This window comes from Podarcis liolepis (genome assembly GCF_965112155.1).
Source record: "Podarcis liolepis genome assembly, chromosome: 9".
Classification (NCBI taxonomy): Eukaryota; Metazoa; Chordata; class Lepidosauria; order Squamata; family Lacertidae; genus Podarcis; species Podarcis liolepis.
The window spans coordinates 16,683,589-16,705,657 of NC_139564.1; the positions used below are offsets into that span (position 1 = coordinate 16,683,589).

Consider the following 22,069-nt stretch of genomic DNA (forward strand, 5'->3'; position numbering starts at 1 on the left):
ATCCTTCTTGGTGCTCAGAGCCAGCAGCCGCTGCTGGTGCCTGCTCAAATGCCAGCTACTCTCAACTGAAATGTGTATGACTTTGATTGATGAAATTACAAATGGGGATATATTTACAGAAGGATATCTCCCCCCCCCCCCCGACAACAAATGTGCTCAGAAATGTCCCGTGTGTGTGGCTGAGGTGGCTCACAGCTCACTGGTAGAGCTCTTTCTTTACAAGCAAAGGGCCTGAAGGTCAATCTCTGGTATGTCTTTATATGGCTGGTAAACATCTCTGTCTGAAGCCACAGAGAACTGCTGCCAGTCAGCTTAGAATGAGCTAGTTAATGAGATAGAAACTGCCCATCGCTGGCATATGGCCCTTGAAAGGTTGTCCCAAAAGTAATGCGGCCCTCAGACTGCGAAATATTCCCTACCCCTGCTCCAGGGCATTGTGGGAAATATATGGTGTTTCCAAGATGCCTGCCCAGTGCTCATTGGAGCATTGCTATTGCCTATTACCAGATAAGTCCTTCAGGGTCCATGGGCACCTACCAAAGCACATTATGTCAACAGATCCCTCAAACTGAGTCTGGCCTCCCCCTCCTCTCAGTATCCCAAAACAGCTATAACAGCTGAGTTCTGATTTGCTTGATACAACATGCACCTTGACGTCTCGACTGGCAATACAGAAATCCCAAGCATTGCAGCTTGGTGTCATCCTTACCATTGTAGTGAGATGTGCTGTGTAAACAGTGCAATAGTATATGCACAAATAAATGATAACCCATTTCCATAAAACAGAAAACGCATTGCCAGCACTGTGGCAATTTACTGTAGAATCCCTGCTGCTCACACTCACTGGAAAGGGCCTCTCTGAAGAGATCAGTTCAGAGTATTCTCAAGTATCTGGAGTGCAATTTTGTTCCTTCGTTATTAAAAATGATATGGTTCTCTTGCATGCCCCTTGGGTAACTGCTGAATACAGATTTAATTATTCTTCATTCTTATCTAGAGCACAGAGAGTGATATTATTAGTGATGATGGGCAAACTCCCCCTGTCTCGATTCAGAATGAGCTTGAGTAAAATGCTATATATATTTTCAAGATTGCTGGATAAATTATAGGAAATGCATCACTTTAGCTTGATTCTGTTTTGAGCTGGGCTCCATCGCACACTTGACAATGTCACTAGAAGCTTTACTAGTCCCACAATGAGAGATTATAATGTATCTCCCTAGAGACGGGAAGAACAGGGACTGGGACCAGGTGACCAGTGTGTGCCTATTTGGTCTGCTGTCCAGGTACTGACTGTTGATGGGCATCTTCAAGGTCCCTGATGCTCTCCTTTCTTAGGGCTCTTCAAGTTTAAACTGGACGTGGACTGGACTGCCAATCAAGTCAATAGCAACCTGACTTAATCAAACTAAAATTGACATTATTTGTCCTGCATTAGCGACTGGGTGGATAGTGCCATTTTGTAGCTTAGTCACTAGGTGGCACTGGACTTAGATGCATCTGAGCGGAGTCAGTTCTGTTCTTGCTTAAGAAGAGAGATAATAGAGTTCTCATCTATCTTCCAGAAGAGTGTCCTCAGCATTCAGTGACAATGAGAACTGGAGTTTTCAAATCACAGGCATTTTCAGGTTCCCAAATTCTCTCTCCCTCTCTCTCTCTCTCCATAGAAAGTCTGTTATATTCAGGAATGCTGAATTAACTGTACGCTGCCCTCTTAAATATAAACTCCCCTTTTCATGTCTTCTCTTAGAATAGGAAAAACCTTGCTGTGGGCCTGTGCTTGGGACATCAGCCAGGGAGCGGCACATAACCTGGTTAAATAAACCACTCAGTTTTCCATATCTGTGTGTGGAACCTGAATCCCATAGTGAACGTTTCACAGACAACACAAAGGTCAGCTAGGTTAGTCCAAGCCTCAGTAAGATTCTGTCTCTCTGTCCCCCAAAATTCCAGCAAATATCCACCCCCAAGTGTGCTGCAGATTTACATCTAGTAGCTCAGAAATCCGCTGAGCATTGTGAAAGGGCATAGCTGAATTCCAGATCTAAACCTCGCACACTTCCATGGCATTCCTAATACGGGCCCATTACCTGGATTACTCTTCCCCATGATCACTGGAGCTGAGCAATGGGCACGATGTAATTACTATGTGGGGCTTGCTCTATGCCCTTCTTTAAGCCTCCACTTCAACATTAATCTCGCCGCTCTCCAAGTGTTCCTAATGATAAGGGAGGGCGAACCTTGCATTAGCACGAGCTCCTGCAAATCACAATCAATTGCAACCTGAAGGAGACACTTATAATCCTCTCTGGTAAGAATTAAAGCCATTCACTATCCCCCACCAATATGGTGGCATAGCATGTGGTCCAGATGGGCAAAGCAGCTAACTCGGGAATCAGCACAAACGATTAGGATTTAGCTGACTAAGAGCTGGGGGGCACCGGAGTGCACCGGCGATGATATTGCCGCGTACTGGGTGAATTAGTCACGCCGAATGTTTCGCTCACCCTTATTCTTCTCCCCCGTTTTAGCCCAACAGGATCAATTGCTTCTACACAGCAACCAAGCGGAGAGCAACGCAGCTGTCGGCGGGGGGACGCCAGGGAGCCCAGAGCAGCAACAGCAGGATCCCAGCGACCCAGGTCAGCGGTTGTAATTACTGCAGTCCCTAACACAATCATTGTCAACACTATTTATTAAAACCAGAACAAAAGAAATCCCCCCGGCCACTGAAAGCGATGTGATGAAGCATTGGAGTCTCTTGCAATCTTGTTTTCCTTTGTGGGGTCTGCTCAGAAAGGTGAGGGGGCAAAACAGAATATTGATAGAGAATGGGCTTACACGGGCACCGCCGCACTTGGTGGGAAATTCATTTTCCAGGACGACATTATTGGATACAACAGCCCGATAAGGAACAACAAAAGCAATATAAAGTCAGGGGCTGCGGTGACATATGTTAAATGATTGCTAATGGCCAATCTTTTCTGCTGGTGGTTCCAGGGCCAGGGGCAAGGGCTCGTATAATCCGGCCTACACTGCAGCCAGGGAAGGGGACACCGTCAGGTGTCTTTCTCCTTGAGGTCTCTGTCTGTTCTCTCCAGGTGCATGAAGGTTGCGGGCAGGGCTACAGATGCAAATCCATGAGCAGAGCAATGAATGGGCATACATAACAGAAAGGAGCAAGGGCTTCGGCTTGCCTTGTCCTCTCCTTCTGGGTTCTGGTGCAGATTCGGGGAGAATGCAATGGGTAGTGATGACAGTGGCAAGGTGAGGACATCTGGACCAAGGGGCCTGCAAAACTGGGAGTGGGCACTGGCTGTTGGTTACTGTTACCATTATTTATTAAATCCGTAGATCACAGGGCAGTTCAAAACATAAAAATGCAAGACAAAAAAAACCCCGAAATACATAATAAAAACAAGAACAGAACAAACCAATAGCCCCCCTTGCCCTTGCCCCTACCCAGAAACACATTTGAAAGGGTACGGGATGTTAATCGGCTGAACACCAGGTTGAAGAGGGACATTTTTACCTGGTGCCTAAATGAAGGTGCCAGCTGAAGCTCCCTGGGGAGATCATTCTACAAATGGGGGGTCACTGCAGAAAAGGCCTGTTCTTGTGTTGCCACCCTCTCTTGCGGAGGAGTCACACAAAAGGCCTTAGATGATGATGATAGAGTCTGGAATGGTGCACATGGGAGAGGCACTCCTTGATGTACTGTGGTTCTTAGCTATTTAAGGCTTTATAGGTCAAAGCCAGCACTTTGAATTGTGCCCAGAAACTAATCAGCAGCCTGTGCAGTCGGGCCAGGATTAATACAACCTGCTCCATCTGTGAGCAACTTGGCTATTGAATTCTACACCAGGTGAAGTTTCCAAACCATCTTCAGAGGCAGCCCTATGCAGAACATGTTGCAGTAATATAACCTAGAGGTTACTAGAACATAGACAACAGAAGTTAGACGCACTTGTGCCACCAGCTGAAGCTGATGGAAGGCACTCCATGCCACTTGAGGCCATCTGAGTATCAACAACAGCAAAGGACCCAAAAGAACCCCCAAGCTGATTCCATTCAGTGGTCCAGAGATAACAAGCTGTGCTTTTTTGTGGTGCAATCTACTGTTCGCAGAAAGGCAGCTAGATCAATTTTGGGGGGTAAAATGCAGGAGTATAATGCCTTTGTTTAAACCAGAGTTCAGATAACTCATGCCCAGGGGCCAAATATGGCCCTCAGAATTCTTCCTAGGCCATGTCCCTTTCCCAAACCCCTGGCTATGCTCCTCAATAGCCTCAATCTGCACTCTCCTCAAGTGCTTTTGCACAGTGGATATGTCCTTGATCTGTGATAATGCATTTTGCATGCCTAGATGGAGGATAGGGAGCTGGAGTATGCAAAAGTCTCTGGTTTTTACTGTACAGAAGAAAGAGTCTTAGCTGCTGCTTCACCCATTTTTTCCTCAGGTCCCAACCACCATGGGCTTGTGGCCCCCAGAAGATTACCCACAAGGGAATGAAGGCCAAAGGGGGGGGGAGGCTCCCCATCCCTAATTTAAAAAGTAAAACTGAATCCTCCATAGAAAACTAACTAGGTGGAAGAAAGCTCCACTTAGGCTCATTAAATTTCTCTTAACTATTCCATATACTCTCCTGGAATTATAACTACTCTATAATGAATATGGATTATTCAGCAATTATTTGCTGCTGTGCTTGTATGAATGTCACTCATAGCTGAAGATACATGACAAAAATCAGAATGGCCCATTCTTATTAATGACTGCAGAAACTTTTCGTTTCTGGCAATTGCTCATGGAATTTGTTTCTGTGCTTGCTTTTTTTTTTTTTGGCAATTTAATTTAGTGACTTTCTTTCTTCCCTCTCCTTTTATTCCATTCTCCCTCCCACTAACCCTGACCTAGCAGTTGCGCAAAAAATGAATGAGCAGATTAGCAGCCAGGAGATGAGACTGACTTTGCTACAGAAGAAGGTTGACAACATTTCTGCCGTCGTGAGTGATGTGAGCGAGACACTCTCCTCTCTGGAAGGCAAAATCAATGAAGATAAGGGCAGAGACTTCCAGGCTTTTCTAAAAGGTAAAAGAAAGAAATTAATGCAATCACTCACCCAGTTAAAAGTGCCAGGGAAAGAGAAAGAGGAGGGAAAAGAGAGAAAGAAACTATTAGAAATGGACTTAGGCTGTCCTGTTCCATTATTCCACATTCTGCCAGGGAAGTACGTTTTCCTTTGTTCTGTTACTTAAAAAGAAAGAAGAAGAAGGAAAAAAAGGTGATTGGGCGTACCCCACAAGCCAAAGTGTTGAAGGTGGAATGATAAAGCCTTTAGCGCTCCTGTCATGGATGCTCATCCCATCCCTGGACGAACAGGTTGCGCAGAGTTTTTGTAGTTGTGTACGTAAGCGCCCCCTCTCATCTTAAAACAGTAAGTAAAGGGACATGACTAGGCATATTTGGGTCAAATCAGGCCACAACTATATTGACTACAGGTGTAAAGAGGTTTGGTATAGGTGTTGGGTAAAGCCACCACTTCCTGCCCACTCACTGGGGTCAACCAGAAGTGAGGGTGTCCTATGATCAACATCAAATAGCATCTCCCTCGCTGGATTGTCACCTGGGGAGTGCTGTGGCCCTAACCCCCATCTGGGCATCTGGACAGAAGCCGCTCCCTTGGACCCCTTTAACGGGACACCTCCTTTCTTTCAGAGTTGTGATGATTGCTATGAAGAAGGTGAAAACCACCAAGTTGGTGCCAATTTGCCAAGTGGGAAAATTCCTACCCGTCCCCAAATATAGCAGCCGACAAAATCCATAGCAAGGTCTTCATCACCAAACACAGCAGCAGAACAGAGAGGGAGGGTGGAGGATCCGACGACAAAGTGGCTGTTGAAGTAGGAGGTGGGGCCCTTTTTATTCAAAGGGGCGGATCCAAGAGAAGCCTGTGGGCCCAGTTGGGTCCGCCCCCTGGGAATGTCTCACTTTCTTGCCCACCCAGTTTCATGAGTAGGCAGAATCCACAGTCTGGATGGCAAGCTCAGCTTAGAAGGACGTGCTGCCACGCATGTGATTACAAGCGAGCACATTGCATCTGCAAAGGCCCCAAGTAATGTGCTGTGTTAAGTTGTGGGTGAACATATCAGACGACACAGGGATTCTTCAAACAGCTCTTCTTTATTCAGAGGCCAGAACAGAACTGAGCTGAAGGGCTCAGTCAGCCTGCTTATATAGAACTCCAGTACAACGTTACTGTAGCAACTTTCTAAAACTATCCAATCACTGAACGTCACTTTCGATCCTTCATTTGCATAACTATCTACAGTATCCCCCTGCTGGCCCAGGGTGAGAACTTCAGTACATAACATGCTGGATCTTCATTCAGCAGTTCGCTTTGTTTGTTGTCAACTGAATTTTGTCCCTGGGTCTTCGTTGTGCTGCATATTGTGTTCGAATGTCTATTGCCTTTGAGTAGTAATGCAGAAATAGCATACTTTTGAGCCTCTAAAAGCCCCTTGGAGACATCTTCATGCATTGCAGGTCCATTCCTTACTTGCCTCAGCAGTTTCAGAGCTCTGGATACTGCTCTCAAATAGCCCTGCTTTTCCCAGTCATATTTAGACCACCTCTCCCATCCATCCTGTTCCTCCCCCCACCCCCATCCTGGTGCATTTTATTGCTATGTGGCATTCTTGACCCTTGGGTATACGTCCAATATGGCTTCGAACATTTTCCATTTCCTGTCAGCTTCCTTCCCATCCATTTTTGTGTGTTCCCTGCAGGTTAATCTGTTACTTGCAACATGTACCTCTGGAAAAACCACTGTCAGATCTTATCCCACTTCCTTGCTGCATTTGGATTCACTTAAATTGTCAATTGCACAGTAAGGTTCTATGCTCACGCACAAAAGAAAATTACTATGATCATATGAAACCCAATCCATTTGACCCTTTGAAGACAGCAAGCCATGATCTACTTGCAGAAATTCCCAGATTCACAATCCCTCTGTGAACCGCTGCTATGCTAGAAAGAGCCTCTGTGTGTGTGTGTGTGTAAATTGTTGGAACCCCATCAAAGAAATACAGAATCATAGAGTCAGAAAGGACCACAAGGGTCATCTAGTCCAACCCCCTGCAATGCAGGAATCTTTTGCCCAATGTGGGGCTCGAACCCACGAACCTGAGATTAAGAGTCTTATGCTCTACTGACTGAGCTACAGCCTTATCTTCCTTCCCCTGTATTGCAGGAGGTTATACTAGATGATCCTCAGGGTTCCAACTCCATGATTCTGTGACATATTTCCAGCCTTTCCATGGAAGGCTTAGCACAGTTTACATGCTTCTCTCATCCAAACACAGATCACTTCCACACTCACTTGTTTCAGCAGTGCCCCAGCATTCTGTGTTCCTAAATCATTCACTGATACCAAACTTCCTGACAGATTTGTATCATTGGCTCCATAGAGGCAGCATTTTGCTTTAGATGCTTTTAAAATGAAATTTCCTTCCCATGTTACATCTGCTTTGTCCCAGGCTAACCTCGGATCCACTCCCTGTCTGCTGGCTTTCTCTTTGATTTATGTGAGTTATTTACAAATTGCATTATCCTTCTGACCACTTTGTTTTATGAAAGTGCTACTATTAGCTTCTTTTATTAGCTTTTCATTATAAGCCTGGGGACTTGACGGGACTTGATCCTTCTAGTAGCGCACACTGTGTGTATGTGTGTGTGTGTGTGCATGGAGACTGTGCTAGTGAAGTAGCATTGTGATTTTTCCTTTGAAAAGGCTTCCTTTTTCTGCAGCATGTTTGGGTACTGCTCTCTGCATTGTTCTGCCAGCCTTGCAGAGCAACACTACTATCAACAGAAGATTGATTCCCAACCTCAGCATCTCTTTCCCTCCAGCTCCTTATCCCCCAAAGGAAGATTTATTTCAACTTCTCTATATTCTTCTTTTACCATCTTTATGCCCGCCCCTACAGTCCAGTGATTACTTTCAATTTTCATGCAGTCCTAGCATGATTGCAAAATAGAATCCTGCAATCCTGCAACAACAGAGATGGGTAAGTTATGGCCCTTCAGATATTGCTGGACTCCTGTTCCTATCATTCCTTGACCATTGGCCATCCTGGCAGGGGCTGATGGGAGTTGGCATCCAAAGGAACTGTGGGTATTCCGTTGTGGGAATGCCCACTTCTCTAGCCATATGTCCCAAGGTTTAGATATGTGCTTCACTCTTTCCTTGTTGAAACTATTCGCACTTCCTCATCCTTCATTTTGGCCAGAATGTGCCTCTAGAATGTAGCCTATTTCATTTTGTCTTTTTTTCTTCTTCATTCCTGCTCATCTATGAGTTCTAAATTCATTCTTTCATTCATTCATTTATTGAATATGATTGATACATAAAATTGCATAAAATGGTCATATGAAGATGCCAATAAAATAAATAAAATGATCAAAATATAGGTAAAACCAACAGAGTTTAACAGCAATATACACGATGAAATAACCTGTCTGGAGAAGCTTGCCTGAACAAGAGTATTTTTAGCAGGCATCAGAAATGGTACAAATGCAAGGTCTGCCTGATATTAATGAGCTGGAGTCCAGAACATGGGTGTTTGGTCATTCCCAGAATTGGTGAGGCTCATTTGACAACAGTGAGAAATCAAGCCTTGAGTGTCATCGGCCCAGTCCTGTGGAACACCCTGACAATAGAGATTCAGCAGAGATTAAATCATGATTTATTGTTAAATTGCTTTTGGATTTTTCCATGGGAAGAAACAAACAAACTAATAGTAAATTTTTAAATTAAAAAATGGCCCAGTAAATTGTCATTCTGGGCACTCTCTCCCTTTCTTCAAATCACACTACTGTATCTATAGAATTTACTAATCGGTGTATCATGATTCTGGATTCCTGGATTGCAGAAAGTTGGACTAGATGACTCTCCGTATCCCTTCCAACTCTACCCTACAATTCTGAGATTCTATGAGAGCTTAGCCTACGCTAATGTAGCCTAAGCCAAGCTTGGAGGCCTCAGTGCCTTTCTTTACTTAAGAGTGCCCTTCTACTTCTTGCCTTCCTGTTTTCTGCCTGTATTAGATTTATGCTGGATCTGTCCCGCCTTCTGCATTTGTTCTTTGCAACCTTCCACCCTATTTTCAGAGATGACCTTTGCATAACCTAAGGGGACCTCTGAACCGTCCTCATTCCTCTCCATCCTTCCATTAAAAGTCAAATTGAGGAGAGCTGGGAGAGAGGGGGGTGATGACTTCTGCGAGCCTTGGTGGGTGGCAGGAGGATGAATGTCTAGCTGTGACATGCCACCATTAAACTCAATGAAGATACATAGCTAGGCAGAAAGAACAATGAGGTTGCTGCTGAATGAAAGAGCCATGTAAGCTTGACCCTAGTCATGGAATCTCTCACTTGTTTTCTTGCAAACAAGAAAGAAGGGAATGCCCTGGCAGTTTAAGAGAATATTCAATATGTGATTTCTTTTCATATGGAAATTAAGAGAGAAGTGACAACTGTTTTGATGTTCTTCTTTGCATTTTTGGGGGGAAATACGAAAACACCTGTAATCCACCTTGTTTTAAATGAATGAGTACATGGCCAAATGATGCGCGTGCCACCTTATGAAATCGCATCTTTAAGAAAATCACCCTCCTCCACCACCTACTTCCCATTATATTACTCAGCTGGAAAACCCTCTGGCAACCTCTTCATCTAAGCAGCAGAAGAGTTTGCTGGGTTATTTCACAAGATGCAATATGCATGTCAAGACTGACTTCTCTCCCACCCTCTTTCCCTAAAAATCTGCTGTTATTCTTTGGCTTTGCTGCTTTTTCAAACAGAAACACACGCAAGTGCTCAAAACTCAACTGCATTTCAATAACTATTATCGCTTCCAATGCAGCAGCCCCTTATATAGATAAATTTATCAGAAGAAGATCACTGTGTTGTTGTTTAAAAAACTCAGCAACCTCAGGACGTTTCAAAAGATGCCATCTAGGAGCACATCTGCCACCTGCAAGAAACAGACAAAAGAGGACTTTATCTGGCTTTGTTCCTTGCCATTCCATGGCTGCTTGCTCCATTGCCACATGCTTCAGATGACATGCTCTCAGCCCCCTTAACACACTGCAGCTCCCAGAATTCCTTGAGGGATGCCATGACTCTTTAAAGGGGTATCACAGTGTTTTAAATGTATGGTGTAGAAGGGGCCCTGGTCACATGCTGAGTTGTCAGTGTGTTAGAGAAAGGGAGAGGGCAGAGAACACAAATTCATTTTGGCACAGCTGCCCGGAAGTTGTTGTAGTCGTTTAGTCGTGTCTGACTCTTCATGACCCCATGGACTAGAGCACGCCAGGCACTCCTGTCTTCCCCTGCCTCCCGCAGTTTGGTCAAACTCATGTTGGTAGCTTCGAGAACACTGTCCAACCATCTCGTCCTCTGTCGTCCCCTTCTCCTTGTGCCCTCAATCTTTCCCAACCTCAGGGTCTTTTCCAGGGAGTCTTCTCTTCTCATGAAGTATTGGAGCCTCAGCTTCAGGATCTGTCCTTCCAGTCAGCACTCAGGTTGATTTCCTTCAGAATGGATAGGTTTGATCTTCTTGCAGTCCATGGGACTCTCAAGAGTCTCCTCCAGCACCATAATTTAAAAGCATCAATTCTTCAGCGATCAGCCTTCTTTATGGTCCAGCTCTCACTTCCATAGTCTACAGATAGAGTCTACAGACGGAGAAAACTCCTGGGTGTACAGATAGGTGTACAAAGCCCTATGCAACTTGGGTCCAGAATACCTTAAGTATCATCTCAGTCCCAACATATCCAACTGATGTCTGGGGAGTTCTGTTTCAGATGCTGCCTCAGCTACAAACTCAGTAGGTGGCCTCAGGCAAACCACTTTATCTCAGCCTATATGGGGGCAAGAACAGCAGCCTACTTCATAAGCTGCTGTAAGAATTGCTGAGGTGAAGTGCCTGGAGCCCTTGGAGCACCATGAAGCTTCCCTTTCAGACACTGAGCTCAAAGTTTCCTGCCTTCCTTTGTGCACTTTGTTGCACTTGTCAGCTGAAATATTTTGCTGTACTTGCATTCGGGTTAATGTTTCGGAATAAGGAGAATTGGGCCAAGGGTCTTATAAATCTAGGCTGTCTAAACACTGAACGCTTTGTTAGAGGAGAGCAGGATAAGTAAACAAGTACAAAGTTATGGGTTTTAGTGTAATTCTTCTCATCTTTCAGAGCTTTTCTGCCTGTAGAGCCCCACAGAAACATAATCTTCTGAGGAGATTATTTCATTTTAGTTCAGGGTGGCTTTTACTCTGTTAAACAATTAGTGATTGTTTAAGTTTCTTTAGCCAATTAGCACTGATTTAGGATTTGGCAAGAGATGAGGGAATTCTTTAATTGACCCCCACAAGACAAGTCTTTGTTTCGACATCATGTGGTCACATGCAATTCCTGTCACAAATCCCTCCTTGTATTCTGATTAGTTAAACCTTCTCTTTCTTCCCCTTTTCTTTTTCTGCCTCAGGTTAGGTGAAAGTTTGCAATTTTTTTGGTCATGTTGTTATACAGTACTAATGATTATACCAGCTTAAAACCTCAATTTCTACTTAGTGTATTATAGAATATTTCCCACGAAGCATGCCAAAGTGATTTACAGTATAATTAAAACGTATATTAAACAGTTACATCTATAACAACATTTTTTTTAAAAAAAACAACACCCCAAAGCAAATGAAACAACAGCACCTACATAAAATCAAATTTAGATATCAGCTGGGATAGACCTCCATTGAGAAGACGAACATCTTTAGCAGATGCCAAAATGCAATAGAGAAGGCTTCTGTCTGATATAAAGTGGAAGGGAGTTCCAAAAGTTCCAATTTCGGTATCATGCGGAATTATGATGGTATCTGAAGGGTGTTTTGTACTGCAGAATGCAGCAATCAGTTGAGTATGTTGGGAGTGGGAGGATATTTAAAGTATTCTGGTCCCAAGCTGTATATGGCTTTGTACACCAATGCCTGGATAGACAGAGAGATAGATCATAGATGAAAGATATAGATGGATATACATTGTTTTGCATTTTCCTTTCCATGTGATAGAGCATTATTATTATTACTATTATTTTTAAAAACTGCTATTCAACCATATTGTCACTTTAACCCATAATCATTGGTATTAAAGACGCAGCTGAATAGATTGAACTCAGATGCCTTTCTAAATCAAAGCTAATTCATCTAAATTATACTTGTTTGTTGTGTACTCTGTACGCTAACTGAAGAGGGTTTTCTCACACAGGGTGGATAAAAGTGTATATAAATACATACATCTGCCACTGTGTTGTTGCATTTAACTAAATATGAGCACTGCAGGTGCTTGTCACTCATACTCAGAAACTAAATATTCAAGATGGCTACAGTTATTGCCCCCTGTTTCAGCCCACACGTAGAAGGGAATAGTGAAATGTCCCTTATTCCTTCTAATATGGCTTTCTAATTCTTCAGTATGGAGTTCTTGACCTTTGGAGGTGTGGGGGATAATATTGCTCCTGCCACTGCTGCTTCATTGCCACTTTCCTGCGGAGAGTCATTGTGGTATGGCAGGAGATGCCAATGTAGTGCCCACCAGATCTTGTTGGGCTACAATTCATTTTACCTTGCACATTAGCCGTGCTTGCGAGCTGTAGCATCTTAAGAAATTTGTTGGGTCACAGCCTTTTGTAGTCTGGAACACGCTTCATCAGACCCATAATAATATGGGGGTTGACAACCTTTTTGGAATGCTGGGCACATTTTGAGAGAGTACTGGGGGCGCCACCCACAAAATTGCATCTGGGGTAGCGGTGGCATCGCACAACATTAAAGAGACAGCCGTCTCCGACAACCTTATGCTCACCATCAGAAGTCAGCTGTGACCTGCTGGTCCTGCTTCTGGAGATCACAAAATATTCATTTTACACATGTGTGCATGAGAACAGAAATTGTGCTCCGGCGGTGCAGCAGCAGCAGCAGGCCCCATTAGCTAAAGTGGTGCTTCAGGTTAAGAACAGTTTCAGGTTAAGTACGGACCTCCGGAACGAATTAAGTACTTAACCTGAGGTACCACTGTACCAGTATCACTGCTTAGAAGGTGCCTGCACATTTTGGCCCATAACTTTCTTTCTAGGAGAGCTAGAGACTTGATTTATTTACATTTTTTAAAAAAAAAAAAAATGAAAGTTCAGAGTCTGGGGCACAGTGCAAGACTTTGGTAACACCATGGGGTCCACAAGCACTGGGTTGGTGACACCTGATTTAATAAGTAGATTCCAGCCTATTCAATCTTGGGCCACAAAAATGTGTCTGCCTTTAAGGCATTACAGAATGCTGCTGCATGCTCTCCCCCCCCCACAAAAAAATTTCGCTTGCACCCTCTTGAAAAAGGCAGGGCAGACTAGCTCTGTTTTCTTTTTCACTCCGAAATAACAAAATTCAGGAGGTGCTTTCAGTGCTAATTAGGTGGCTGACAATTAAAATATCTTGAGAGCCTCTGCTGTCTTCCTGACAGTCCACCGTTTTCCTGGAAAGTTAACGGTGTATCTGCCTGAGTGATAGGTCTTTTAAATCTATGGTCTACTAAGCTAGAAGCCATGGTTACATTTCACCTTGTCATAGTAGTCTATAATTGCAGGGAACAGCATATTATGGCTTCTCCCTCAGGACAGCAAAACTGATTAAAAGGATGAGAGCAACTAGCACAAGCACTATTCAAACACAGAACCCTCTTGAGATTCAGCAACTGAAATATTCCACCGCATAAGAGGTAGGGAGAGTGTGATTGCTATACAAACATAGATACATACATAATGCTTAAGTATTGAATTTTTGCTCCCCTTTCTTTCCAACCTGCTCTTTATTTATTAAGGCATTGTGTCTTCCCCCCCTCTAGATCTCAAGTCCAAAAGCATTGCTGAGCTAGTCAAAGAAATTGTCAGAGAGCAGGTGAAAGCATCCCAGAGTGAAACACAAGAGACAGTGGCCCAGATTTTCAAGATTACGTCTGGTCTGTCTGCAGATCTTGAGAACATCAAACAAATGATCAAAAGCTTGAATGCTTCTCACAACAAATTGGCTGCAGATATAGAAAGCAGGCCCACGAGGATAGAAATCCTAGATATAAGGACCCAGATCCTCCATATTGAAGAGGATATAAGCATTACATGTGAGAAGCCAATTGAAGACCTGCAGGAACATCAGAGGTCAATAGAAGCAGCCTTGGAGCATCAAAGTTCAAGGAGCAACATATACTATGAATCTCTGAACAGGAGTCTGACTCAAATGAAAGAAGTGCATGAACAGCTGTTGACAGCTGAACGGATCTCAGACCAGAACATCCCAACAGCAGGGAACTCAATAACCGATAACCTTACAGATTACATGGTTGGTCTTCACGAGAAAGTGAAAACACAGAGTCTGATGGTTCTGCAGCTCTATGATGACCTCAGAGTCCAAGACAGCAAGATCAATAACCTCACCGTAGCGTTGGAGATCCAGAGAGATAACTTACATGGAGAGTGCAGCAGCATATTGTCCAAATGCCGGCGGGACTTCCAAACACGACTGAAGGGCATGGAAGAGAACATGCACTCCTTAAATAAAAGCATGGAGAACCTTGTGTTTCCCTTGGATGATAAGATGGACAAGATGAACGAGCAAATTAATGACCTCTGTTACGATATGGAGATCCTCCAACCCTTGATTGAGCAAGGGGTTCCCTTCAGCCTTACATCGGAATATGAGCAACAGATTGCAATGGAAGCTATAAGCAGAAAGCTGGAAAATTTAACCAGTGTTGTGGCAGGACTAAGTTCCACCTCTGAAGAACTCGTCAAAAGCAAGAAGGAGCTTAAAGATGAGGCTCAGGCTTACAATGAAATCTCTGAGAGGCGTATTAATGAATGTTTCATTTTAATAGAGGATGGCTTAAACAAGACCATGATGGTTATCAACAGTGCCATTGATACTATCCAGGATAACTATGTGCTCAAAGAAACATTGAGTACCATGAAGAATGAAACGAAGGCCTGCTGCAGTAGCGCTGAGAAGATGGAAAGCATATTGACATTAATACCTCGGTTTCAAGAGATGAATGAATCCCTTCAGGTGCTAGTCAATGAGAACAGGAAAGGTGTCTTTACTTCAAACGCCATCCATTCTTCTTCTTCATCATCTGGTGATCTCAGCATAGTTCGCCATAATCTAAATGCAACATTAAACCTGCAAGAGCATCATCATGACATTGGCCACCTGGATGGAAAGGGGTCACGCTCCACTCAGGAACATGAAGATTATGAAGGTCGCCTGGCGGCAGTGGAAGCAAAAATAGCCAAGTTTTTAGCAAACAACTGCGTCACAGTAAGAAACATCAAAGCTGCTTCCACGGAAAAGGATAAAGTGATCTCTCTTCAGGTTCAGGCCTTGAGTTCCAGAATCAGGGCGCTAGAAGCCAAATCCATACGCTTCTCTGTGACCATCCCTGTGTTAAACAAGACTGCCTATGAAGCACGGAACTTGTGTGAGGTTGTCTCAGGAAGCCTGAAGGGAATGAATGCCAGCATCCCCAGGTTATTGAAAGCCGCTCAACCAGACAACTTGCTATTTCAGAAAGGCTTGCAAGAGCTCACAGAATCCATGCTGGAGGTCAAAGCAGGAACAATCCTATCTAATCTAACCTGGTATGTAGACAAGTCCCTAGATGAGGCAGTGGACACTATTACCAAACGTCTGAAGGCAACTCCTCCTGTTTCTAAAAAGCCACTGCCAGTGAAAAAGATCCCAGTGAGCACAACCGCAAACCAGGCTGGACGAATGCAGAGAAACACAGACACTGCTTCAGAAGCAGGTAAGGCTTTCTAATACTACTACTAGTGGCGTTGCCCAAACTTGCAACTTATCCACACGGATTTCTGTAGGGACATAGGAAGATGCCTTATGGCAGCCTTTCTCAACCTTTGGGTCCCCAGATGTTGTTGAACTACAACTCCCATCACCCCTAACTAGCAAGGCCAGAGCTCAGGGATGATGGGAGCTGTAGTCCAACAACATCTGGGGACCCACAGGTTGAGAACCACTGCCTTATGGGAAGTCCATCTAGGCCAGTATTGTTGACACTGGTTTACACTGACTGTCCAAGGTTTCAAGCAGTGGTCTTTCTCAGTCCCATGTGGAGATGTCAAGGGTTGAACCTGGGACCTTTTGCATTCAGCACCTGTGCTCTGCCAGTGAGCCATGGCCCTTCCCAGCCGCTATAAGAATCAAATATTATGTTCTTCAAATGTTCTCGGTGCGGAGAATGAGATTCTGCACGTGAGCAGAGAGCCCTGGAAGCCAAAGCTGTAATTTGCACTGGGAGCAAATGTTTTTCCTCCCAGGAGGGTGTGAAAACATTGCATCCCCCTGGTCCACTTGGAACTAGCTGGCAGAGGCCATAACTAGTACACATAAAGCACATCACGCCACCACCAACATTTTGAATCCAGTTAAGTCCCAAGTTGAAATCCCCAGCAGATCTAGGTGGCCCCATAGAGCTGCCATCACTGTCACTTGTGGGAATGGTGAAAAGGTGGGGGCCCCACAATTCCTGTGTGTGACATTGGCATCGCTGTCAGGAGGGCAACTCAGTGGGATCGCCCCATTGCACCATTTGGTCCTGTGGAATCTCTGTTCTTGTGTTGTCTGTTGAATGAATCATAGAATCATAGAATCATAGAGTTGGAAGAGACCACAAGGGCCATCGAGTCCAACCCCCTGCCAAGCAGGAAACACCATCAGAGCACTCCTGACATATGGTTGTCAAGCCTCTGCTTAAAGACCTCCAAAATAGGAGACTCCACCACACTCCTTGGCAGCAAATTCCACTGTCGAACAGCTCTTACTGTCAGGAAGTTCTTCCTAATGTTTAGGTGGAATCTTCTTTCTTGTAGTTTGGATCCATTGCTCCGTGTCCGCTTCTCTGGAGCAGCAGAAAACAACCTTTCTCCCTCCTCTATGTGACATCCTTTTATATATTTGAACATGGCTATCATATCACCCCTTAACCTCCTCTTCTCCAATGGTGATGGCAGAAATTAGGCTTCACACAGGGGTTGGTAAATTAACTGCTGTTTGTGGGGCTTTAGTTAGCTCTCTGGCAGGACTCTTGATGTAAGGCTGCAGAAGGGTCTCACCAAGGGAACAGAGGAAGTGGAGGGTGTGCAAGGTGGGTTGTGCTTAAGGAACAGTGTACAGTTAATTCACTGTGGCTGAACAGCGCATTGTTCCATGGTGCTCTGGGGAAATCTAGTCAAATTGTTATGGAGTGTAAGGATGGAATTTGCATCCAGGTCCCTAATTTAGTAGGAAAGGATTGAGTGCGCTTTGCAAGGACTGTGGAAATATGGAATCCACGTCAATCCAGACCAAATTAGCACTAGTTTTTATACCGACCAAATAATCTGAGCTCAAATTTAAAACGATATTTCAGGAGAGAAGCCTTTGACAAAATGACATTGTTTTGTGCACAATAAGGTAAATTGGTGAACGGCAAAGGCATTTTTATTCTTTTATGTCCCCCGTCATCTTTTTCTTTATTTCCATTCCTTCCACCTCGGTGCACACGCTCAAGACATGCCTCGAGTCAAGTGCTTGCAGTTCATCTGATAATCAAGCACGCAGGAAGTTTAAAGTGGATTGGGGCTTCAATAATGTTTCCACTTTATTTCATATCTCGCTGCTTACTCATTCTGCCTTAAACCGCTGGAAGCATTTTCTGCGCAGCAGTGAAACAGCAGAAGTCAGCAGCTGTGTGGATGAAGTGCCTCGGCCTTTTTTGTGGGCAGAACAGCATCTTTCCATGCGAAACTTTACCATGTTCCAGCCAAAGCTGCTCCTTCACAACAGGCAGTATTGCATTCAACGCGTATATGTGACAAAGATTATTTCCAGGACAGTGGGAAGTGGGAGTGGAAATATGAAGCTACCTCAGTCCGCTGGTCCATCTAGCTCAGTATTCCTTATTGGCTTCCAAGGATCTCATGTAGGAGTCTTTTTTCACAACTGATACCTGACATTCTTTACTGGAGATGAGAGGGGTGGAATCTGTGCTTTTTTGTTTGAAAATCATGTACAGTGGTACCTCGGGTTACATACATTTCAGGTTACATAAGCTTCAGGTTACAGACTCTGCTAACCCAGAAATAGTACCTCGGGTTAAGAACTTTGCTTCAGGATGAGAGCAAAAATCGTGCTCCGGTGGCGCGGCGGCAGCAGGAGGCCCCATTAGCTAAAGTGGTGCTTCAGGTTAAGAACAGTTTCAGGTTAAGGACGGACCTCCGGAATGAATTAAGTACGTAACCAGAGGTACCACTGTACTTCACCAATGACCTATGGCCCAATGAATTGTTGCAGTGTTTCCAGAATATGCTATTCGGTTCATAGATTCATAGGATTGTGGAGTTGGGAGGGATCCTGAGGATCACTAGCCCAATCCTTTGCAATGCAGGAATATGCAGCCGTCATATACAGGGATCGAACCTGCAACCTTGGCTTTATCACCACCACGCTCTAATCAACTGAGCTATCCAAGTGAAGAGAATGTGCTCTTTTCTCTAGGTCAGGGGAGCCAACACAGTGCCTTCAAGATGTTGCTGGACTATAACTCTCATCATTCCTGACCATTGGCTGTGCTGGCTGAGACTGATGGGAACTGGAGTTCAACAATATCTACATTGCTTACCCCCATCCCTAAGTTCTTGCATAGCCTGCTGGTTTATGGTTCCCTATTGGTGCTTCCTTAATCAACGCTCATGGCCCATCGGGGAAGAAAGTTGTACTAACTTGCAAGGTGAGGGTTGAAAGGAGCAGGTTGCATGTTTTAAAATATGGGCAGAGAAGGAAGAAGGGCCATGAGCTTTTGGAGCTGGCTAGCCAGAGCCTAGGGCTTGCCAATCAGAAGGTTGGCAGTTCGAATCCCCATGACAGGGTGAGCTCCCGTTGCTCGGTCCCTGCTCCTGCCAACCTAGCAGCTCGAAAGCACATCAAAGTGCAAGTAGATAAATAGGTACCGCTCTGGGGAAGGTAAATGGTGTTTCTGTGTGCTGCTCTGGTTCGCCAGAAGCGGATTAGTCATGCTGGCCACGTGACCTGGAATCTGTACACCAGCTTCCTTAGCCAATAAAGCGAGATGTGTTCCACAACCCCAGAGTCGGGCACGACTGGACCTAATGGTCAGGGGTCCCTTTACCTTTACCTTAGCAATAGGCAGTCATGGTGGAGCTCAAGAATGCTATATGCTTTTGAGCAGACTGCTACTGCTATGTCTCTAACTCTGTGAGCGAGTGCACCTACCTAAGATGGTTGGATAGCACCTTGTACGCCTCCTTCCAGCAACTCCTGCAGCTAAACTAGTGCCGAACATATTGCTCTGCTTTCCTTTGGACCACATCCGTGAGTCATCTGGGAAGCCCAGGACCTCCATACACACTATCCAGGCTTGCACCCCAGAGTGGACATTTCGGTGCTGTTATTGCAGCTGTTTGACTTTACACCTGAAGACACACTCCATGGGCACCTGAGACAGACAGATGCCAACAACAAGTCATACCAGAATTGCCAAATTATCTATCTGGAATCCTTATACCAGAGTTCCAGCTTTGTCTGGGCTTCAATCAGAACTCTCAGACAGAGGGGGAGAGTGGTGGAAAACCCCTCCAATCTTACCATCCTCCTGCCACCTCCTCCCCTTTGTCTCTTGCAGCAGGGCTACACCTGAAGAAACCGTCACAGGAGGAGCACACCACTCAGGTTTCTTCCTGAGCAATTTCTCCCCTGCTTCAACAGACACCTGCTGTCTATCGCACCACCTAGCCTAGTTTAAACAGGTGGAGATTCCCCTTTCTCTGCTCTCTCTCTCCCAACCCCTTCCCCTCAGCGTTTTTCCACTCTAATTCCCCAGCCACACTGCCAGCAGAGAGCAGCCCGAGATTTACATATTCATTCATTAATTAATAGTATTTATGTGCCACCCATTAACCAAGTACCCTGAGCAGCTTACGGTAACAATAAAAAAACCATATAAAGGTACAATTCTAAACCGCAAAGTAGAATGCATAATGCAGCATTAAAAATTTCAGCAGCGGCAGCAGAGAATAAAAAGAACCCTCTCCGATGACAATTCCGAGCTTTACCTTGGCAAACTGAGAGGGGAGGAGGTGATCTCCTCCAACACTCTGCTGCTGTTGCTATAGGTGGTGTTGCTGTGGGGATGGTGGGGGCAGGGAGGCGAGGGGACCAGCCCTCGATGGGTCAACAAAAGCTTTAAGGCAAAGAAAACCACCTCTCTCTTCAGCCGGTCTGACACTCTCCCACTTTTACTACATGGTAGGAACTGATTTCAGGCTCCCCACCACCCGGGGGGGGACCCCGTTGGCATTATAAGCAGTGCACTGCCCTGATAGAGATGTCAGAGGATTCCATCAGAAATGAAAATGGGAGCAGAAATTCCATGGGGGTTCAGGGAAACATGAGATGGTTTGGTGGGCTGAAGCAGGAGGCAGGGACAGAAGGGGCTTTGCCCCCCTCAATATTTGCTGGCAGGGGGCCAAGCCCCCACCCCAATATCGAGGGGCCCCAAACACACCAGCCTCCAGCCTGCAAACAGCCTCCCTCTGTGCTCCCCATTCCTTCCGCTGATGCAACATCGCAGATGCATCAAGCGTCATGCACACGATGTCACACTCACACGACATGTACTGGGCCCCCAATCTTGGGCAGAAGTAATGCCTCTGGTACAATACCTCTTGAAACAGTCGTGCCTTTCCCCCCAAAAAAATCCTGGGAGCTGTAGTTTGGTCAGAATGCTGAGAGTTGTTAGAAGACTCTATTCTCCTTACAAAGCTATACCACTGAGCCTCTTGGACTTGCTCATCGGAAGGTCAGCAGTTCAAATCCCCACAACGGAATAAGCTCCTGTTGCTCTGTCCCAGCTCCTGCCAACCTAGGAGTTCAAAAGCACACCAGTACAAGTAGATAAATAGATACCGCTGTGGCAGGAAGGCAAACAGTGTTTCTGTGCACTCTGGCTTCTGTCATGGTGTTCCATTGCACCAGTAGTGACCAGTCATGCTTGCCGCATGACCCGGAAAGCTGTCTATGGACAAACGCCAGCTCCTTCCACCTGAAAGCGAGATGAGCGCCATACCCCCATAGTCACCTTTGACTGGACTTAACCGTCCGGGGGTCCTTTACCTTACACTTCTCAGAATTCCCTGTAAGGTGGGATTGATTCTTAAACCACTCTGTAAACTGTAAGTCTGTGATTCTAGATTCAGGTAGGTAGCCGTGTTGGTCTGACGCAGTCGAAATAAATAAGAAAATAAGAAAATTGTCCAGCAGCACCTTAGGGACCAACTAAGTTTGTTCTGGGTGCATTTTGTGTGCATGCACACTTCTTCAGATTCTTCTGTGAGTACTCTTAATGAACTACAGCTCCCAGAATTCTTTGGGTGAAGACACAACTGTTTAAAGTGGCAGCACAATGATTTAGATGTATGGTTTGAATGTGACCCTAAAGTCTCCCATGAACAGCTTGCACCTGGGCAGCAGACTGAGCAGGCACATACAGGTCCACACTTACCCATTATGCTGAGGTGTATTTCTATTTAAATTCTAGTACATTATGTCTAATGTTTGCATGGATAGATATAAATTAACACATGCACATTTTATGTAAATTGGTGCCTTCTCTTTTGGTGATGCCAAAATGGACACTCTAATTGCCTATCTTCATTCTCTCTCTTCTCTAAGGTAACCCATTTTCACAGATTTTCTTCCAGCGTTAGTCTATTTCTCTTTGAGAGAAGGAGAGGTGGACATATAGGGAGAAAGAGCAATTGGAGGTCAGTGCGAGGGAGAGGCTTGAGTTTTCTTTTTCCAATTTTTTTTGGTCTCCAGGCTTTCTAAACCACTTGCCGCTCTGACCCCTAAACCTTCCCCCCTTCTACTCCCATAGTCTGAGCCTCTAGAAACCCAACAAGC

At 45.0% G+C, this 22,069-nt stretch overlaps 1 protein-coding gene across 4 annotated transcripts in view; it reads left to right on the forward strand.

Annotated features, from left to right (window-relative positions):
* The window catches only part of MMRN1 (multimerin 1), a 68,087-nt gene that overhangs the window by 34,691 nt on the left and 11,327 nt on the right, over positions 1–22,069 (forward strand). For 2 of the 4 annotated variants that reach the window (XR_014515530.1, XM_083458600.1), the window contains exons 4-6: positions 2,532–2,642; positions 4,916–5,089; positions 13,947–15,899. Coding sequence is in view for 2 of the 4 variants with exons in the window: in XM_083458600.1 (XP_083314726.1) it covers positions 2,532–2,642; positions 4,916–5,089; positions 13,947–15,899 (2,238 nt within the window). In the remaining 2 variants the exon portion in view is untranslated. The remainder of the gene's footprint in view (positions 1–2,531; positions 2,643–4,915; positions 5,090–13,946; positions 15,900–22,069) is intronic. The other 2 variants (XR_014515531.1, XM_083458601.1) reach the window with 1 other exon arrangement.